This window comes from Stomoxys calcitrans, chromosome 2, assembly GCF_963082655.1.
Source record: "Stomoxys calcitrans chromosome 2, idStoCalc2.1, whole genome shotgun sequence".
Lineage (NCBI taxonomy): Eukaryota > Metazoa > Arthropoda > Insecta > Diptera > Muscidae > Stomoxys > Stomoxys calcitrans.
The window spans coordinates 160,385,684-160,407,865 of NC_081553.1; the positions used below are offsets into that span (position 1 = coordinate 160,385,684).

General features: G+C 39.2%; 1 protein-coding gene across 4 annotated transcripts in view; it reads right to left on the reverse strand.

The window, feature by feature from the left end:
- Positions 1–22,182, reverse strand: part of LOC106082814 (protein eva-1) — a 421,699-nt gene that overhangs the window by 19,425 nt on the left and 380,092 nt on the right. For 3 of the 4 annotated variants that reach the window (XM_059362193.1, XM_059362192.1, XM_059362194.1), the window contains one exon: positions 3,552–3,941. The exons of the other annotated variant lie outside the window; for it this stretch is intronic. In XM_059362193.1, the coding sequence (XP_059218176.1) occupies positions 3,552–3,941 (390 nt within the window). The remainder of the gene's footprint in view (positions 1–3,551; positions 3,942–22,182) is intronic. 4 annotated transcript variants of the gene reach the window in all.

A 22,182-nucleotide genomic window follows, 5' to 3' on the forward strand; every position in this document is an offset into this window, starting at 1 on the left:
AATTGAAAGTGCTTAATAATCGAAATGGGCTACGATGCAAGGTTTGAGGATAATGTCAAGTAGGACGGACTCGTTTTCCTGGAAAAGGAATCGGTAAGAATAATCCGAAGGGCACTGTGAGTGCAAATTAGTCGACTGTCTGGCATACAAGCCAGTTTTCAGTTGGGTTATGTTAGGCTACTTCGAAAAATTTTAAGTCACGAATTCCTGTTATTCACAAAATTGATCTCCATTCCATGCGCCATAGTTGGTTCAGGTCTGGTATTGTGTCCCCACTAAAGTGCCAGAGTCTGTTAGCCGCGACATCCGGCTTCAACGTATCATCATTTTCCCTACATGGCCTACCAATGCTATCACTTGTCGGACCTTTTCTGGATAAGTGCGTTCCAATATGATACCATAAGCTTGGCTGATCTTTTTTCTTACTTCTTTCAGCATTAGCCTCCTCCTTTTACCATTCTGATCTCCCCATGGGATTTTCGTCATACTACCGATCATCATCTTCCAAAGTGCTGCATGAGCGTTCGTCGCCCACTCTTTAACTCGGACTGTGTCACGCTGAGAGGCTTCGGGTTAGCCAAGTTTATTGACCTCAGTCCTTTGACCTTTACTACCAAATCGTCTGCTCTTTTAATTCTCATTACACCGCTATGGCTCAGCTCCTAAGTAATCGAGGATCGTGCCATCCTCAGAAAAGGCATTAATCTACTTCTTGCACTCGAAAACTGTTCGTGACCTTATCGTCCTGGTTGTTATAGCCCTAATGGCCATTTACCGTTCGTAATGATGTTCCCATTTGTCATCCTCGAATACCTGTGGTGGTCAGTCTGTCGGTAGTCCCAGACCCATTCTTATTTCTGGCTTTGACCCATGTCTGTAACAATAACAACCAAATGGCAACACCATGGTTCCGTCAACTCTATCTATGCCGCTGGCAGCTGTGGCAGGACTCAACCTAAATCAGGTATCCAATACCGAAAACTTTTCCATTCCTTGCAGTCGTCCTGATTATACCGATATGATATGATGTGATCTGTTCCTATCTTCTATCCATTCTCCCATCGCCTTGAGTGTCATAGCCGCAGTGGCTGTCTAACACATAATCTGTAAGTCTATGGGTCGGATATCTAGAAAAGTCTCCAGTGGCCTAGGTGTCGTGGTCCTCATTGTACCGCCTATGCCAAGACTACTTTTTCTCTGAGCCTGTTTTATTATCTTATGTTGCATGTTGTCTCCATCGCAGTCCACTTAACTAATGAGATGTAAGTTAATATTGGTCTTATCACGTTCTTGTAGAGCCAATGGACTAGCCCGTCTACATAATGCCCAATATCTATGAGCCTTTTCGGTACGCTCCCGAATGTGAGACATCTAGTTCAGTTTCTTGTCCAAGATCACTCCTAAGTATCTGACATTGGCAGATATCGAAATCATTCTGTTGAGGAAATGTGGTGTGACATACGTCTTCCTCGTGAACAAATATATTTCTGTCTTCTCTGGGTTAACATTGAGACCTCTAGGTCTAGCCCAGGGATGAGCAGCCGTTAATATTCAATAAGGTCCTGATGACTTAAATGGTTGAAAGCTCCTCAAGTCCTGAGTCTTGCTTAGTGACTTCTGTAGAAGTTGTTTGTCTGTATACTGTCTTTTCATAATGGGAGCAATGATCGAATGATTTAGACCAAAAGAGTACTTTTTTAGATCCTTTAACAATTTTAGGAACAATTCCCAGTCTCCATATATTCCCTACTGATCTACTATTGACTTTTTAATGACAAGCAAAGAGCGTGGGCTTGAGTACAAATTGTCAGTAGTACTGTAGACAATGTCAATAGTAAGTCAGTATAGGTTTACTTTTGATATTTCCTTTAGGATATCTTTTTATACCCTACACCACCACTGTGGTACAGGGTATTATAGATTTGTGCATTTGTTTGCAACGCTAGAAGGAGAAGAGCTAGACCCATTGATAAGTATACCGATCGACTCAGAATCACTTTCTGATTCGATTTAGCCATGTCCGTCAGTCCGTCTGTGAGTCCATGTATTCTTGTAATCAAAGTGCAGGTCGTATTTGTTGTCCGATTGTCACGAAATTTTGCACATGCCACTTTTTTGGCCCAAGGACAAACGCTATTGATTTTGAAAAAATCGTTTCAGATTTAGATATAGCTCCCATATATATCTTTCATCCGATATGGCTTTTGAAGGCTGTAGAAGCCACAATTTTTTACCGATCTTACAAAATTCGGCATTGGGTATTATGTTTGAAGTCTACATATGTGTGCAAAATTTTATAAAAATCGGTCCAGATTTAGATATAGCTCCCATATATATCTTTCATCCGATATTGACTTTTAAGTCTGTAGAAGCCACAGATTTCGTCCGATCTTTACAAAATTTAGCGCGAGGTGTTCTATTTGATGTATCCATATGTGTGCAAAATTTCATAAAAATCGGTCTAGATTTAGATATAGCTCCCATATATATGTATCGCCCGATTTGAACTTCAATGGCCGCAGTAGCTCCAATTTTCAACCGATCTGCACAAAATTTGGCACAGACTGTTTTGTTACCGATCCTAACATATCTAAAAATTTCATCAAAATCGGTTCAGATTTAGATATAGCTCCCATATATATCTTTCATCCGATTTGAACTATGAAGGCTGTAGAAGCCACAATTATGTTCCAATCTTCACCAAATTTTGCATGAGGTGTTTTATTTGACGTCCTCATATGTGTGCAAGACTTCATAAAAATCAGTTCAGATTTAGATATAGCTCCCATATATATCTTTTATCCGAATTGGCCTTTTAAGGCTGTAGAAGCCACAATTTTGGTCCGATCTTTACAAATTTTGCATGGGGTGTTTTATTTACACCTTCATATGTGTGCAAAATGTCCGATTTTGCATGGGACGTTTAAATTGACGTTCCAATACGTGCGCAAGATTTCATTAAAATCGGTCCTAATTTAGATAAAGCTCCAATGTGTATATGGTCTTTAGGCAGTAAAATACACAATTTTCGTCACATCTCTGCAATATAGGGCGTGAGATGTTCTATTTAATGTCCCAGTATGTGTCATTAATATGGGCACAGGTTTCGATATAACTCCCATATAATTTTTTATTCGATATGGCATTTTAAAGATGTGAAAATCCAAATCTTTTGTCCAATGGTAGGAAAATCTTACAAGGTTCTAAATTGCTATTTCTATTGGTATCCCAATTAAAGTCTGACTAGATTTGGAGATAAGATCTACATATAAAAAGTACTACATACACTAGGTGGTGTAGGGTATTATATAGTCGGCACCGCCTGACTTTTGCCTTTCCGTACTGGTTATATTCTCACACAAATATATGTATATGGAAAACAAGAACTCATTAATTTTGAAACCATGGCTGTAAATGTTAAATTCGAAAGCCATTTCGATTCTCACATAAATCTGCTTGCTGATATCATCGTGTTGGTAGAGATAGATAAATGTATCATTCAGGAAAGCATTTTAAAATATTAGCAACCCTAGAAAGAACACAGAACTCACTTTTGATGTGAATGTAGGCATTCATCCAGTTGACAAGGAACCCTGTGACAAACACACGTTCAACCTCAATATCATCGGCGGTGAAATTTAAGCCAATTGTGCCCCAGTCATCCTCCATCTGGCATTTTTTGCGATAAATATAATTCGGAGATGGTGACGATTCATCATTACCATCAACGGCTGCCACACTCCCTTCCTCATTTGTCGATTCTGATGGCGCCGCCGTTGTCGTCGTCATACTGGCGTGTTGTTCCAAATTGTTATTGGAAAATATTTTTGACAGTTTGTGGAATAAGTCATTCTCATCCAATCGTGATGGCTGCCTGTAATCATCCACGACTTCGCTGGCATCATCATCAATATCGCCGCCACCAGTTTTGCCGTTGAAGTCTGTGAAAAGCAACATCGAGACATAATCACTGGGTGGCATTAAGAATTCACTTTCAATGCATTCCTCCGATTGACATGGCGTCCTTGGCAAAGGACAATTAATTACAAGCCAAAAGCAGAAGGACAGCCTGAAATATGAATGTCGCCCACTGCCAGCATTGTAAAGTTGGTTTTTATAGGGACTCTGTCATTGCTACAAGCTCTGTCTTTAGCTTTAATTAACATGGAAGACTAATTCGAATAAGCGTTGTTACAATAATGCATTTAATATTGAATGTGTGAATGGAAATCAAGCAAGGATTATAACTACATACAAAGGCACAAATGCTTTGAGGAAAATTAATACGAAGCGTTGATGAAGCCTATTAAGCAATCAGAATACATCGAACATATTGCAATATTGGTGTGTGGTTGGTAAACTACTTCCAACGGAATGTAGTGGGATTCCTATGTACCAGTGACAAATATTGATTCATAAGCGAATTGTCTAAAGAGGCTGTCGCTTACTTAGGTAGAATTTGAGAATGGCAAATAGCTTTGGATTATATCGCAAAGATTAAGATACGAGTATTTCAAAGCGTTTTGGGTGATATCTACAATTTTGTAGAGGTTTTAATTAGTGTTGCCACTAAAGATTAATATTCCTACCAAAATTAAAAAAAAAATCCAATCCACCGAAGAGTTGTCCATTTTGCCATTCCATTTTTCAACACTTCAAATTATACATTTTCAACCCTACATAATATGCACAATAAATCGTCATTATATACCCAGACAATCTAGATATGTCTGTTCTTCTGGTTGTTGAAAATGCTGCCCTTTCACATAAAATTTTAGGGGTTATAGTTAGTTTCATGGACCCCCCATCATCAGAGTATGAACCAGATCAGACCATATTTTTATGCAGCTTTAAAACAGCTCTGTTTTACAATTGAAGTTATAGAACGCACAAAAGCTGCATTTCGTACCCAAAATTTCGGAAATTTTGAAGTAATTCCTTAGCACTCTTACCAGTTACAGTCAACATCAGAACTTTCCCCCTTTATTGAAATTTAAAGCAGTAAGAGCCCTTACAACAGTATTTGGCCCCCTGAAATCCATGGTTTTATTCTCCACTCTTAACGAATACACAGAAACGACAAGAAGGGAAATAATTTTGATTTATCCCTGGCGATTTTTCAGCAATTAACAAGTTATTTATTAGTTGGAAAAACCATTTAAGCAAGCGGATGCGGATATTAATCCTCTAATATCCGCTCTAAATACTAAAAAGTAACCTGGAAAAATAAAACCTATGTCAGGAATTTTGTGCTACTTACAAAATCGCTAATTGTTTTCCATACCACGCCAGTAAGTTGGATCATGTCTGGTATTGTGTCCCGATCAAAGTACCGATGACTGTTGGACGCTCAAGCCGGGCAATGCCATAGAAAATGCTCCAACGTCTCATCATTTTCCCCACATGTCCTGCATATGATATCACTTGCCGCACCGATTTTGCATTAGGGAGCTCTTAGTCTTATGTGTCCTGTTATGATACCGAAAGCTATACTGACCTGAGGCTTACTTCCTTTCAGCAATAGCCTCGTCTTCTCACAATGACTAGATTTCCCCATAGGATTTCATCCTGATGACCAGTTTACTGTCCGTAAAGATGTTTATACTCGAAATCCTCTCGTTAACACCACACCACCTCAAGCATTCCTAGATCACCCGGATCTCCGCCTACAGACCGTATTATGGTTAGGCAGTCTAAAACAGATCTCGGTCCTTGGTTTCTCAATTAAACTCCCAGGCCCACTCCATCCTCTAGCTTTGATCCATCTGCGTAGCATGATCTTCCAGATGACAATACTAGGGTTCCGTCAAGGAAAGATTGTGCAGCTGGCAGAAGTGCCTCGAAACTGACCACAAGTGGCGTCTCAGTTATTCGATTGGAAACCTCTTTCCTTCCTTTCAGGTTTCCTATCGTTTCCTAGCCGCAGTGGCGACCTCACACTTTACAATGGGTCGGATATCTAGATTGGCTTTAGTGCCCTAGTGGGAGAGGTCCACATCGCTCCGCCTATGTTTTCTGAATCTGCTGTATTAAACTTCCTCTGAATTTTTTTTCTCCAGAGTAGTACATCAGACTACTGAGGCGTAAGTAAGTATTGGTCTAATCACGCTCCTGTAGAGTCAGTGGACTATCCTTGGATTCAGGCCCCATTTCAAACCTACGTTTCGTCATCATAGTGCCTTCTCGGTATACTCCTGAATTTAGAATTTCCAATTCAGTTTCCTGTCCAAAATCACACCTAAGTATTTGATCTTGTCAGATATGGAAATTGTTCCATTGAGGAAACTTGATGCGTCAAAGTAGCCCTCCCCCGTCTGCCTCGTGAATACGCAGAATTCAGTCTTCTCTGGGTTAACATTGAGACCCCTGGTTCTAGCCCAGTTGTATGCCATCTACAAGACCCTTTCAGCCCTTCTTTTTAGATGGCTTGTGTCCCTAACACTTAGAAGTATTTTAACATCGTCTGCGTAACAGACGGGTTCAAATCCCTCCTCAATTAGCGTCCGCAATAGGTTATTCATGGTGGTCACCCATAGCAGTCGCGATAAAATGCCACTTTCTGCCTTATATTTATGTAATGACACTCACAATTTATCCATCTCTTCCTTAGCATACGGTTTATCCAGTCTCCAACCGGTCCACCCGGTACTGATGTACGAATTGGATAAGTGTGTCGGTCCTCGATGTGAATGCATACCGCCAATGTGTACACCTTGGCATCGAAAGATTCTTCTATTTTATGTACCACCCATTTTGGTAGGAACCTAGCAAACACGGCAACACTGGTCACAACTCGGAACTAACAAGAGTTAGAAATACTTTAAGTTTAAGTTTCACGTCATATTTATACCCACCACCGAAGTATGGGGGTATATTCATTTTGCCAATCCGTTTGCACACATCGAAATATCCATTTTCGACCCTTTAAAGTATATATATTCTTGATCAGCGTAAAAATCTAAGACGATCTAGACATGTTCGTCCGTATGTCTGTTGAAATCACGCTACAGTCTTTAAAAATAGAGATATTGAGCCTAAACTTTGCACAGATTATTTTTTTGTCCATAAGCAGGTTAAGTTCGAAGATAGGCTGTAGCGGACTATATCTTGATATAGCCCCCATATAGAACGGTCCGCCGATTTAGGGTCTTAGGCTTAAAAAAGCCACATTTATTGTCCGATTTTGAGGAAATTTGGGACAGTAAGTTGTATTAGGCCCTTCGACATCCTTCGTCAATTTAGCTAGATCGGTCCAGATTTGGATATAGCTGTCATATAGACCGATCCTCTGATTTAGGGTCTTAGGCCCATAAAAGCCACATTTATTATTCGATTTTGCTGAAATTTGGGACAGTGAGTTGTGTTAGGCCCCACGACATCCTTCGTCAATTTCGCCGAGATCGGTTCAGATTTTGATATAGCTGCCATATAGATCGATCCTCCGATTTAGGGTCTTAGGCCGATAAAAGCCACATTTATAATTCGATTTTGCTGAAATTTGGGACAGTGAGTTGCATTAGGCCTCTCAACACCTTTCTTTAATTTGGCCTAGATCGGTACAGATTTGGATATAGCTGCCATATAGACCAATATCTCGATTTAAGGTTTTGGGCCCATAAAAGGCGCATTTATTGTCCGTTGTCGCCGAAATTTGGGACAGTGAGTTAAGTTAAGCTACTTGACATACTTCTGCAATATGGCACAGATCGGTCCAGATTTGGATATAGCTGTCATATGGACCGATCTCTCGGTTTAAGGTTTTGGGCCATAAAAGGCGCATTTATTGTCCGATGTTGCTGGAATTTGGGACAATGAGTTTAGTTAGGCTCTTCGACGTTCTTCCTCAATTTGGCCCAAATCAGTCCAAATTTAAATATAGCTGCCATATAGAGCGGTATCTCGATTTAAAGTCTTGGTCCCATAAAAGGCGCATTTATTATCTATGAAATCAGATAATAAATGCGCCTGAAATTTGGCACAATGACTTGTGTTAGGCTTTTCGACATCCGTGTCGTATATGTTTCAGATCGGTTTATTTTTAGATATAGCTACTGTACTTATAAATATTTGGTCCAAATCGGAACATTTTTCAGTATAACTGCTATGGGACATAAGGTATGCAATTTTCACCGCTTGTTGATGAATGGAGGTTTACGTATATACCCGAGATGGTGGGTATCCAAATTTCGGCCCGGCCAAACTTTACGCCTTTTTACTTGTTTTCTTTAAGACAGCGTCACTATACTGTTGAAATAATAGTCTAAGATGGGGACCGAAATTACATATTTTAATTAATATAATAATTTTAATTAAATAATTGAGTGAGTTTACTTTGGTCCGTACACCATTAATGCTTACTTACTTTACGCCTTTTTCAGCTCATTTTTTCATTTTATCTACCAATGATGGCAGTTGTAAATCGTTTAAAGCAACTGGGATTTACTATCCCAACTTTACGCTATGTTACTTAAAATAATCTTAAAGAGCCGAAGGGACCATCCACCATAATTATTTTTGCTTCCATTTTTCTGGTTTTGCTTTTATTCCTAATTCTAATTAAGTAAATGAACATTGTGTTTGTTTAGGACGATTGAATGGAAAATAAATCGCCTTAGGGTAAATATTGTACACATTTAGCCCGGTGGGCACCATTCGAATGTAAAATAGAATTTTGAAAGTTTTGGGATTTTTAATCATAGAACTGAATTGCGCGAAGACAAAAAACACAGGAATTGTCTTTAAGTATACACATATACAGATGTGATAGATTTAAAATTGGGGTATGTACAGTCTTCATACCGTTTGCATGAAATATATATATATCTGCAAATGCAAATTTCAACATGGGCATTCCATTAAGGAACAACGGGGATACTTCTTTCATATAAATGAGTGCTGTCCAATGCAAGTTTAAGCTCAATGCTAACCCAGCAAAACGCTTCTGGATTTTCAGCGTCTTTGTAAGCAGAGTTCAAACCACACAACGCTAACGGTGCACTTAAATCACTAATGACATTATTAGGCAAAAGTCCACTTGAATGCACCTCCACTAAGAACATAACATGGTGAGTAGGAAACCATTAACACTCGCATGTTCGCTTAAAATCGTAAAATTTGCTATAATTCGTTAAAGCTCGTGCCAAAAGAAAAAAAAAATGTGTTCCCTACAGGAGTGCACTAGGAATGCGGATAAGAAAGCACCTGCTTACGCTAGAGCACCGAAAATGCTCTACTTTCACCACTAAATTTTTTACATCGGGATAATTCATTACATTAGAATTATATTTTCACTTGAACAATAACTAAAAGTAGCGCTTAGTTTAGCGCTCAAAACATTTGCGCTTGTGCGTTTGTAACTACTCAAAATATTTGTCTGAAACCCCATAAAGTTTATAAATTCTTGATCGTCGCGACATTTTATGTTGATCTAGCCATGTCCGTCCGTCTGTCTGTCGAAAGCACGCTAACTTCCGACGGAGTAAAGCCAGCCTCTTGAAATTTTCCACAAATACTTCTTATTAGTTTAGGTCGGTTGGGATTGTAAATGGGCCATATCGGTCCATGTTTTGATATAGCTGTCATATAAACCGATCTTGGGTCTTGACTTCTTGAGCCTCTAAAGGGCCCAATTCTTATCCGATTTCAATGAAGTTGTACACGAAGTATTTTGTTATGATATCCAACAGCTGTGCTAAGTATGGTTCAACTCGGTTCATAACCTGACACAGCTGTCATATAAACAGATTTGGGGATTTAACTTCTAGAGCTTCCAGAGGGCGCAATTCTTATCCGATGTGGCTGAAATTTAGCATGACGTTTTTTATTCTTACTTTCAACAACTGTATCAAATAAGATTCAACTCGGTTCATAACCTGATATAGCTGCCATATAAACCGATCTAGGATTTTGACTTCTCGAGCCTCTAGAGGTCGCAATTATTATCCGATTTGCCTGAAATTTTTTACGACAGATCCTCTGATGACCATCAACATACGTGTTTATTATGGTCTGAATCGGTCTATAGCGCGATACAGCTCCCATATAAATTGATCTCTCTATTTTACTTTTTGAGCCCCCAAAGGACGCAAGTCTTATCCGAATTGGCTGACATTTTACACAGGTCTCCAACATATAATTTATTTGTGGTCCAAACCGGACCATATCTTGATATCGGTTTAATAGCAGAGCAAATCTTTTCTTATACCCTTTTTTGCCTAAGAATAGATGCCGGTAAAAGAACTCGACAAATGCGATCCATGGTGGAGGGTATATAAGATTCGTGCCGGCCGAACTTAGCACGCTTTTATTTGTTTTAACAAAAATTTAACTGGGAAGAGACTTTCTTTTTATTGCTGATTACCAAAGGTTAATACCTCACAAGTGTCCCCAGCACTATAATTTCTGATGTTGTCGCCAGGATGAAATGCAAACCCTAGCAAATACCTGCATATTTATATACCATGGGGCGTAGGCTCGAAATAAGGGTTGAATCCGAGGAAAGTCAATGGCTCTACAGGAGCGTGGCTAGACCAATACTTACTTACGCCTCAGTAGATTGGGGGAGTGCGATGGAAAAAAGTGCAACGTTAGGATAATACAACAGGTTCAGAGAAGATGTTGTGTTGGCATAGGCGGAGCGATCACGACCAAGCCCACTAGGGTACTGGAGACTATTCTAGATATCCGACCCATTGACATACATATAAAGTGTGAGGCAGCCACTGCGGTTATGAAACTTTAGGTGGAATGTAAGAAGGAGATTGGCGCCTTCTCTATATATGAAGTAAAAAGTAGATCAGTATAGCTTTCCATATCATAACGAACGGTATCATAGCGGACCACGAGCTCATTTATGCAAAATCGGTGCGGAATGTGTAGGGCATTTGGCGAAGATGATTTTTGGGGCTACCAGATAACGGCACTGGAGTAGGTAGGGAAACAATGCCAGATATGAACCAACTTAGTAGCACGGAATTCCTAACTTAAATTTTTTATGTTCAAGTGTCTTTCTTTTTATGCCCACCACTGTAGTATAGGGGGTATAATAATTTAGTCATTCCGTTTGCAACATATCGAAATATCAATTTCTGACCCTACAAAGAATATATATTTCGGTCCGTGTGTCTGTCCATCTATCCGTCTGTCCGCACGCCTGTTGTAATCACTCTAGAGCCTTCAAAAATTGAGATATTGTGCTGAATTTTGGCACAGAAACGTCTTTTGGATGCACGCTGGTTAAGTTCTTCAACGGCCCAAATCGGATCATATTTGGATATAGCTGTTATATAGACCGATTTTCCGATGAAGGGTCTAATGCCCATACAAACTTAATTTTTCATCCGGTTGTGATAAAATTTGGAATAGTGCGCAGTTTAAAGCCTCTCAACATCCGGCCCATATATGGTACAGATCGGACAATATTTAGATACATCTGTCATATAGACCGATCTGCCGATAAAGGTTCTGAAGCCCATAAAAGCTTTAGTTAGTAATCGATTTCACTAAATTTGAAGCAATGAGCTATTTTTATCCTCCTGATGCCCGACCTAAATATGGCTCAGATCGGGGCATATTTAGATATAGATGCCATATTGACCAATCTGCCGATAAGGGGTCTGAAGCCAATAAAAGTTTTATTTATTACCCGATTTCGCTGAAAATTGAAACAGTGAGTAGGTTAAGACCTCCCAATATCCAAACTAAATATGGTTCAGATCGGACTATGTTAAGTTATATCTGACATATAGACCGATCTGCCTGAACTGAAGACCATACAAGCTTTATTTATTATCCGATTTCGCTGAACTTTGAAACAGTGAGTTTTTCTGAGCCTCACGATATCCGACCTTAATATGGGTTAGATCGGTTTATAATTGGATATGTCTGCAAAAACGTCCAGTATTTTGTTCTACAAAATTGAATAGGGATTATATACATACCCGAGGTGGTGTATATCCAAAGTTCGGCCCGTCCAAACCTTATGCATTTGTATACCCTCCACCATAGGATGAGGGTATACTATTTTCGTCATTCTGTTTGTAACTCCTCGAAATATTCGTCTAAGACCCCATAAAGTATATATATTCTTGATCATCATGACATTTTAAGTCGAACTAGCCATGTACGTCCGTCAGTCTGTCCGTCCGCCCGTCCGTTTGTCTGTCGAAAGCACGCCAACTTTCGAAGGAGTAAAGCTAGCCGCCTGAAATTTTGCACAAATACTTTTTATTGGTGTGGGTCGGTTGGGATTGTAAATGGGCTATATCGGTCCACGTTTTAATATAGCTGCCATATAAACCGATCTTGGATCTTGACCTCTTGAGCCGCTAGAGGGTACAATTCTTATCCGATTTGGCTGAAATTTTGTATGATGTGTTTTATTATGACTTTCAACAACTGTGCTGAGTATGGTTCAAATCGGTCCATAACCTGATACAGCTGCCATATAAACCGATCTGGGGTCTTGATTTCTTGAGCCACTAGAGAACTGCGTCTTGAGCCACTAGAGAACTGCCATATAAACCGATCTGGGGTCTTGACTTCTTGAGTCACTAGAGGACGCAGTTATTATCCTATTTGGATGAAATTGTGCATGAGGTGTTTTGTTATGACTTTCAATAACTGTGCTAAAAATAGTTCAAATCGGTCCATAACCTGATATAGCTGCCATATAAACCGATCTTGGGTCTTGACTTCTTGAGCCTCTGGAGGGCGCAATTCTTATCCGATTTGGCTAAAATATTGCATAACGTGTTTTGTTATGATTTCCAACAACTGTATAAAGAATGGATCAAATCGGTCCCTATCCTGATATAGCTGCCTTATAAACCGATCTGGGTTCTTGACTTCTTGAGCCTCTAGAGGACGCAATTATTATCCGATTGGGCTGAAATTGTGCATGAGGTGTTTTGTTATGACTTTCAACAACTGTGCTAAGAATAGTTCAAATCGGTCCATAACCTTATATAGCTGCCATATAAACCGATCTGGGGTCTTGACTTCTTGAGCCACTAGAGGGCGCAATTATTATCCGATTTAGCTGAAATTTTGTACAACGGGTTCTCTCATGACTTTTAACTTTTTGTCGAAAATGGTATGAATCGGCTTATAGCCTAATGCAGCTCCCCTATAAACCGATTTCCCGATTTTACTTCTTCAGCCTCTAAAGTGCGCAATTCTTATTAGATTTGGCTGAAATTTTATACAATGTCTTCTATTATGGTCTCTAATATTCAGTCCAATTATGGTCCGAAATGAACCATAACTTGATATTGTTCCAATAACATAGCAATATTTTCTTTTATCCTTTGTTTGCCTAAAAAGAGGTACAGTGGCAAGAGCTCGACAAATGCGATCCATGGTGGAGGGTACATAAGATTCGGCCCGGCCGAACTTAGCATGCTTTTACTTGTTACTTGTTTAATTTTTTCCCTCAGGTTAGATGCTGTTATGCTGGTTCCTTAAGTCGTTATTAAATAGGTTTTCTTTTGTTCCCTCAAAATCAGCCATTCTATAACAGACATTTGTTCAGGCATTCTGTTGCAGACATTTCAGAAGTAATAGAAATGGAAGTTGAAAGGCAAGGCATTGCCGCCCAATCTTACACCATGTTAATTTAAAATGACAACATTATTGCAAATTACCCAAAATCTGACTTTCATATATATGGGAGCTATATCTAATTCTGAACCTATTTCGAGCAAACTTCTCGGATAAGGTGGTAGTCGTCAAGGAAAGCATTGTGCAGTGGAGGAAAGTGCTTGCAGTGGCTCTTGAGGTGAAAATCTGGCGATATACGTATATGACAGCTATATCTAAATTTGGACCGATTTCTATGAAATCCACCAGTAACATCGTGAGTCATAAGAAAACCCTTCATGCAAAATTTCGAGAGATACGGTTAAAAAATGGGCACATTCTTGCAATATTTCTCAAAATCGGACGAACATATATATGGGAGCTATACCAAAATCTGAACCGCTTTAGCAAACTTCTCAGATATTGTGGCAGTCGTCGAGTAAAGCGTTTTGCAAAATTTTTGGCATGATGGGTCAATAAATGCGCTTGCTGTGACTCTAGGAGTGAAAATCGGGTGATATATATATGTATATATATATATATATATATATATATATATATATATATATGAGAGCTATATCTAAATCTGAACCGATATCCATGAAAATCACCAGTAATGTCGAGAGTCAAGAGAAAATCATTCCTCCCAAATTGTGAGAGAATCGGGTAACAAATTACCATTTTATTGCATTATTACTGCAAATTGGATGAACATATATATGGGAGCTATATCCAAATCTGAACCGATTTCCATGAAATTCACCTGTAATGTCGGGAGTCATAGGAAAATCCTTAGTGCAAAATTTCGAGAAAATCGGTTAACAAATGGTTATTTTATTGCAGTATTACTATAAATCGGACGAACATATATATGGGAACTATATTCAAATCTAAGCCGATTTTTTCCAATTTCAATAGGCTTCGTCTCTAGGCCGAAAAACACGCCCATACTAAATATGAAGATGATCGGATATAAATTGCGACCTGTAGTTTGTACACAAATTAACATGGACAGACAGACAGACAAAGCTAAATCGAATCAGAAAGTGATTCTGAGTCGATCGGTATACTTATCAATGGGTCCATCTCTCTTCCTTTTGGGTGTTACAAACTAATTCACTAAGTTATAATACCCTGTAGTGGTGTAGGGTATAACAAGTAAAAGCGTGCTAAGTTCGGCCGGACCGAATCTTCCTCCACCATGGATCGCATTTGTCGAGTTCTTTTCCCGATATCTCATTATAGGCAAACAAAGGACAAAAGAAAATAATTGCTATAATATTGGAGCTATATCAAGTTTCGGTCTGATTCGGACCATAATTGAATTGAATGTTGAAGGCCACAGTAGAAGTCATTGTGTAAAATCTCAGCCATTTCGAATAAGAATTTCATCTTGTACGGGTTCGAGGAGTAAAATAGAGAGATCGGTTTATATGGGAGCTGTATCAGGCTATAGACCGATTAGAACCATATTTGACACGTATGTTGAGGGTCATGGGAGAAGTCATTGTACAAAATCGGACAATAATTTCGCCCTCTGGAGGCTCAAGAAGTCAAAACCCCAGTTCGGTTTCTATGGCAGCTATATCAGGTTACGGATCGATTTGAACCATTTTCGACACAATTATTAGAAGTCATAACAAAACACGTCATGCGAAATTTCGGTAAAATCGGGCAAGAATTGCGCCCTCTAGTGGCTCAAAAATTCAAGATTCTAGATCGGTTTATATGGCAGCTATATCGTGTTATTGACCAATTTAGACCATTCTTAGCACAGTTGTTGGAAGTCATAACTTAACATGCCGTGCAAAATTTCAGCCAAATTGGATAGGACTTGCGCCCTCTAGACGCTCAAGAAGTCAAAACCCCAGATCGGTTTATATGACAGCTATATGAGATTATGAACCGATTTAAACCATACTCAGCACAGTTGTTGGAAGTCATAATAAAACACCTCATGCAAAATTTTAGCCAAATCAGATAAGAATTGTGCCTTCTAGTGGCTCAAGAAGTCAAGATCCAAGATCGGTTTATATGCCAGCTATATCAAAACATGGACCGATTTAGCCCATTTACAATCCCAACTGACCTACATTAATGGGAAGTATTTGTGCAAAATTTCAAGCGGCTAGCTTAACTCCTTCGAAAGTTAGCGTGCTCTCGACAGACAGACGGACGGACATGGCTAGATCGACTTTTAATGTCATGACGATCAAGAATGTATATACTTTATGGCATCTTAGACCAATATTTGAAGAAGTTGGAAACAGAATGACGAAATAAGTTTACCCCCATCCTATGGTGGAGGGTGTAATAGCTATTATTACTCATAAGGCCATCCATAATTTCATCCATAATTCAATACTTAATTTCATAGCAAACAGAAATCTTCCAATTTTACCATAAACAAAGACCCTTGCTTATCGCAAAGGGAGTTTGCTTGTATGAAATTTCGTTTATGGGATAATTTATTAATTTTTGCGTAGTTTTTTAGAATCTGTCGATATTTATACCCTACACCACTATTTTGTACTTATATCATCCATAACCAAACAAGATGAGGCAAGAATGTTATTTAAAAGTTTAATCAAGAAAACGGTATTTTTCAGAGGACTCTTTCAACCTTGAAAAAGAAAATATTTGCAGTTTCTCTTTCTCTGGCCTCGTTCTGTTCTGTGTTAGGACACATTTAGAAAATAATCGATGTCGATTTGTTGAGAAGTTTCAAATATGATTCCCAAATTGGCAAAATTCGGAGAAGAGCCTCTAATGGGAACGTCATGTTTTCATCCATATGAGGCAAACATCCGCCGCCCACAGATTGAATTGTGTTCACCCTTGGATGCTATGCCCATGCTTTGGTAAATTCGTGGCAGTTGTATTTGGCCGGAAAGTGGCATTGCCTGTTTGCCTGCCTGGCAACTGGCGAAGCAGAGTTTTGAAATGTTTTGAATTATTTATTTCAATTTGTTGAAGTTGTTTTCGCATTAAAAACAAATTACCATCGTTTACACTCTGGTACTTTTTTCTCGTTGTTAAGTTCACCTTTCCTTTACTTGTTCGCGTTCAATCAATGGCCGGGGAATTAATATCGAAGGGCACTACCAGCCAGCCTCATCCGTAAACTTGTACTTGTACGCCACCAGGTTGTTTATTGCATCGCTCTTTATTTATTCATACCAATATTGAATTAAACAAATTGAACGCCATGGCGCAGTTTCGGAAGTTGTTGAGTTGCTCAACAAAAGCCCTACCCCCGCCACACGCTCAGCCACAATGCTTGGAACAATGATATGCCTTCGATACAGCTATTACTTCCATCAGTGGATAGCCTGAAAGTAATGCTCCATCGAAAGGTTTTATTTTCCTTTTTCTATATTTTCCGCATTATTCGATTGTGGCCACGTTTTCCGCGGAGAATACATTTACATTTAGCACACCTCTGCTGGGTCCTAGTGTGCTAGTGGGCCGGGAGGGAACTAAAAGGGGCCCGTGCTTCAGTTACCCACCGCCTTATTAACCTCAATGCAGAAGATGTGCGCAATATTAATGAAAATGTTTTAATCACTCTCGATCAATACATTTTCAATTAAAGGTAAAGTGTTCATCCAGATATGGTGGTGTGTGTTGTGCGTTTGTGTAAGAGCGTCATTTAGGGTTAATGTGAAGCTACAAAGCAACAAATTTAATTCCACTGCAATTGTACATAAACCGCATGCATTTTGAACTAAATGGATATTTGAAAGGATGCTAATTTGCTATGCTCTTAAATTCGATCGATAGGGACCGCAATATATCCAGTTGTGTGGTTTCTCTTGTGAGGCGGCAGTTAGTCAGCTAAGTGGAATTACGAAAATAAGGCAGGAACCGATTCTTGAAAAGTGAACATGAACTTGTAATATTTATCGTTATATCTTTAGCTTAAATGCAAACGGAAGTACTAATAAAAGTGCTCCCTAACTCAGAAGGTTTTGAGACTGAACTCAGAGTCGGACTATTGAGCCAGACATGGAGGGCGGTTCGAAGCTGAACATGCTGCCCCGACTCCGAAACGCTCTCCGACACCAACATAATACCCCGATCGGGGGTCGGAGTCGTGGGTCAGACCCCGCAACCCCGGTATCAATAGACTATTTATACCCTCCACCATAGGATGGAGGTATACTAATTTCGTCATTCTGTTTGTAACACCTCGAAATATGTGTCTAAGACCTCATAAAGTATATATATTCTTGATCGTCATGTCAATTTAAATCGATCTAGCCAAGTCCGTCCGGCCGTCCGTCTGTCTGTCGAAAGCACGCTAACTTTTGAAGGAGTAAAGCTAGCCGCTTGAAATTTTGCAGAAATATTTTTTATTAGTGTAGGTCGGTAGGGATTGTAAATGGGCCAAATCGGTCCATGTTTTGATATAGCTGCCATATAAACCGATCTTGGATCTTATCTTCTTGAGCGTCTAGACGCCGCCATTCTTATCCGATATTACTGAAATTTTTCACGTAGTGTTTTGATATCACTTCCAACAACTGTGTTACGTATGATTCAAATCGGTTCATAATCTGGTATAGCTGTCATATAAACCGATCTTAGGGCTTGACTTCGCGAGCCAATAAAGCGCGCAATTCTCATCCGATTTGGCTGAAATTTTGCACGAGGTGTTTTTTTATGACTCCCAATAGCTGTGATAAGTATGACGTAAATCGGTATGGTCCGAATCGGACTACAACTTGATATAGCTCCAATAGCATAACAGTTCTTATTCAATATTCTATGTTTGTCTAAAAAGAGATACCGCGCATAGAACTCGACAAATGCGATCAATGGTGAAGGGTATATTAGATTCGGCCTGGCCGAACTTAGCACGCTCTTACTTGTTATAGTATGATATATTAAAAAAGGTCACGCACAAACCACTTTGAATTTATAATTTTTTTAATTTGTATACCCTCTACCATATGATGGGGGTATACCAATTTCGTCATTCTGTTTGTAACTCCTCGAAATATTCGTATATATATTCTTGATCGTCATGACATTTTAAGTCGATGGCTAGATCGACGTCCGTCTGTCTGTCGTCCGTCCGTCTGTCTGTCGAAAGCACGCTTACTTTCGAAGGACCAAAGCTAGCCGCTTGAAAATCTGCATAAATACTTCTTATTAGAGTAGGTTGGTTGGGATTGTAAATGGACCATATCGGTCCATGTTTTGATATAGTTGCCATATAATCCGATCTTGACTTCTTGAGCTTTTAGAGGGCGCAATTCTTGTCCAATTTGGCTGAAACTTAGCATGTGGTGTTTTTTTATGACTTCCAAAAACTGCGTTAAGTATGATTCAAATCGGTTCATAACCTGATATAGCTGTCATATAAACCAATATTGAATCTTGACTAGCGTGACTGACTGATTGGTTAATTAAATGATGGAAAAGCTCAATCTAGAAGGACTCTAGAATGTGTTAGATAATCTCAAACTGTGAGGACCAGTTGTGATGATTTTTGCCGATACAAAAAACGTGAATACCGACAAAAAACAGTTTGACTGCAACAAATGTTCGAAGAGAAAATTCAACCCACCTCCAAGTTCATTAGTTGCCAGCACCATGTGCTGAATCATGTTCTTCGCGTTATCATGGTTGATGAGCTCTATGAATCGACTAGATCGAGTACTTCTTTGTGCAGGAAGTGATGAGCAATTATGGTGAATTGAAAGCAGCCTTCTGAAATGGTAAAACTCAGACTAAGGAAACAGGCGGCTAGAGAGACGGTATGACGTTTCTCCACCACCTCACCCGTGTCCTCCGTCAATTCATTAAAAGGAGTGGATTCCCTTTTGTAAAGTTTAATCAGATACCAAACATCTGCAATGCAGGCTGAAACTCTCGTGCCATTCTAGCTTTTCTTGTGTTTATTTTGATACCTGAAACCCGGAACAGGTTGCGCAATATCTGCTCATTAATTTCTTACTCATGGGCTGATCATTAGTTCAATAGTCAATTGTTTCGTGCTGAAGATTTTGAAGAACTATATGTAGCTCTGAATGACTACTCAAAAGCTCTCAAATACTTGAAGACACACTGCAAAAATATGAATATCCATCCAGTACTATGAGAGTTCGATCAAAGTTATGCAATACTTATATAGCTCCTGCCACAACAAGGATAACCTTACATACATATGGCTCTAAAGCTTATGTTCAATTACTTAACTGCTTACACGGTGTTCAAAAAATTGCCCAAAATAAAAATTTCAAAATCATTTTGCGAGTGAGGTTTTTTTTATCAATTATCTTAAATATAAGATTTTATGCAATCCGAAATAAAAACTTATCAAAATATGATGCTCGGATATGGGTTGTGAAAAAGTGATCACCCTAATGCATACTATGATAAAATAGTTTTTTTGTGAGTTCTTAAATTCTCCTTCGTACAGCCATGTTTCCTGGATAAGAAACACATCAAATCCCAATCAAGTGCCGCCAAAGCAGCGTTACAATGGTGGAGATATATCTGCAGAAACCGGACCATAGTCAGAATTCAGAACTTCCACCACTGTTGCGTTAGCCTCGTCTTCTGAGTCCGCCAGGAGTTCAATGCTATAAGATTCGTTCGATCATGTCATGATGAATTTCCTTTTGCATCCAGGGGCAATTGGGAAAGCATTGGAAACACTCTTCCTCAGGACACAGGATACTTGCGGTGTGGACGATTCTTTCATAGATGCTTCACTAGCTGCTGCTTCTTTCCCCTCTGTTTGGATTGTGGTCGGAGGATTCCCAGTCTCCTGCTATACGCCTGACTTTAGAGATGAGGTCGATCGCTACTCAGACAAGTGTTCAGCAACATCTGCAGAGTCGTCTTCTGATTCCCCAACCCCACAACTGTTATACACCTTCAGTCTCATGTTATTTGTTGCATGTCTCCGGTCGCTATCAGGTTCATCTATCTACCTATCTACCAATCCGATCCGTCCCTTTAGGGTATTAGAGCCATAAAAGTCACATTTAACCCCTTCAACATTATTCTTCAGTTTGGCTCAGATCGGATCAGATTTGAATATAGCTGTCATATAGACCGATCTCTCGATTTAAGGTTTTGGGCCCTTAAAAAGCGCATTTATTGTCTGATTTCGCCGAAATTCGGGACAGTCGACAGCTCGACAGTTCTCTTCGATTTGTCCTAGATATTTCACTATTTTTTTTTTTTCATATATATACCACCACCGAAGGATGGGGTGTATTCATTTGTCATTCCGTTTGCAACACATCGTAATGACATTTTCCGACCCTATAAAGCATTTATATTCTTGATCGTCCTAAATATGTAAGACGGTCTAGACATATCCGTCCGTCTGTCTTTTGAAATCACGCTACAGTCTTTAAATATAAATGTATTGAGATGATACTTTGCACACATTCTTGTTTTGTCCCTAAGCAGGTTAAGTTCAAGGATTGGCTGTATCGGACTATATCTTGATATAGCGCCCATATAGACCGATCCTCCGATTTAGGGTCTTACGCCCATAAAAGTCACATTTATTATCCGATTTGGCTGAAATTTGGTACAGTGAGTTGCATTAAGCCATTCGACATTCTTCTTCAGTTTGGCGCCGATCGGTCTATATTTGGATATAGCTGCCATATAGACCGATCTTTCTCTTTAAGGTCTTGGGCCTACAAAAGGCGCATTGATTGTCCGATTTCGCCAAAATTTGGGACAGTGAGTTGTGTTAGACCCTTCGACATTCTTCTTCAATTTGGCTCAGATTGGCACAGATTTGTATATAGCTGCCATATAGACCGATCTCTCGATTTAAGGTTTTGGGCCCATAAAAGACACATTTGTTGTCCGATTTCGCCAAAAATTTGGGACAGTGAGGTATGTTAGGTCTTTCTCACCCCTCTTCAATTTGGCCCAGATCGGTCCAGTTTTGGATAAAGCTGCCATAAGACCGATTTATCCATTTAAATTTTTGTGCCCATAAAAGACACATTTATTGTCCGATTTCGCCAAAAATTTGGGACAGTGAGTTATGTTAGGTCTTTCGTGACCCCTCTTCAATTTGGCCCATATCGGTCTAGATTTGGATAAAGCTGCAGTAAGACCGATTTATCCATTTAAATTTTCGATATAGCTGCTATGGGTGCATATATTATGCATTTTTCACCGGATGGCGAAATGTGGTTTACATATATACCAGAGGTAGAGGGTATCTAAATTTCGGCCCGGCCGAACTTAAAGCCTTTTTACTTGTTTTTCTTCCAGTAGGTGTTGTTTCCTTTTTCATGTTTTAAAGGAAACTACATATATATGCTGCAAAAAACCCCAATTTGACCAACCATTATATATGTTAATACCAAAGGTGCAAAATTGAAAATATTTAAACAAACATTTTTTTCTTAAATTTCTCAAATTGTAAAGCACCGATTATAAAAAAATTCCTGCAAAATTCTATAGTTTTGTCAAATGTCTACAGATATACATATATTTAACGTGGTTTTTAACCAGTATTTCCAGTCGTTGCAAGTAGAATGCCGAAGTAAGTTTACCTCCAGCATATTAGAGAGGGTATATTTAATAGGAGTTGAAATCGACTAGCAATAGTGT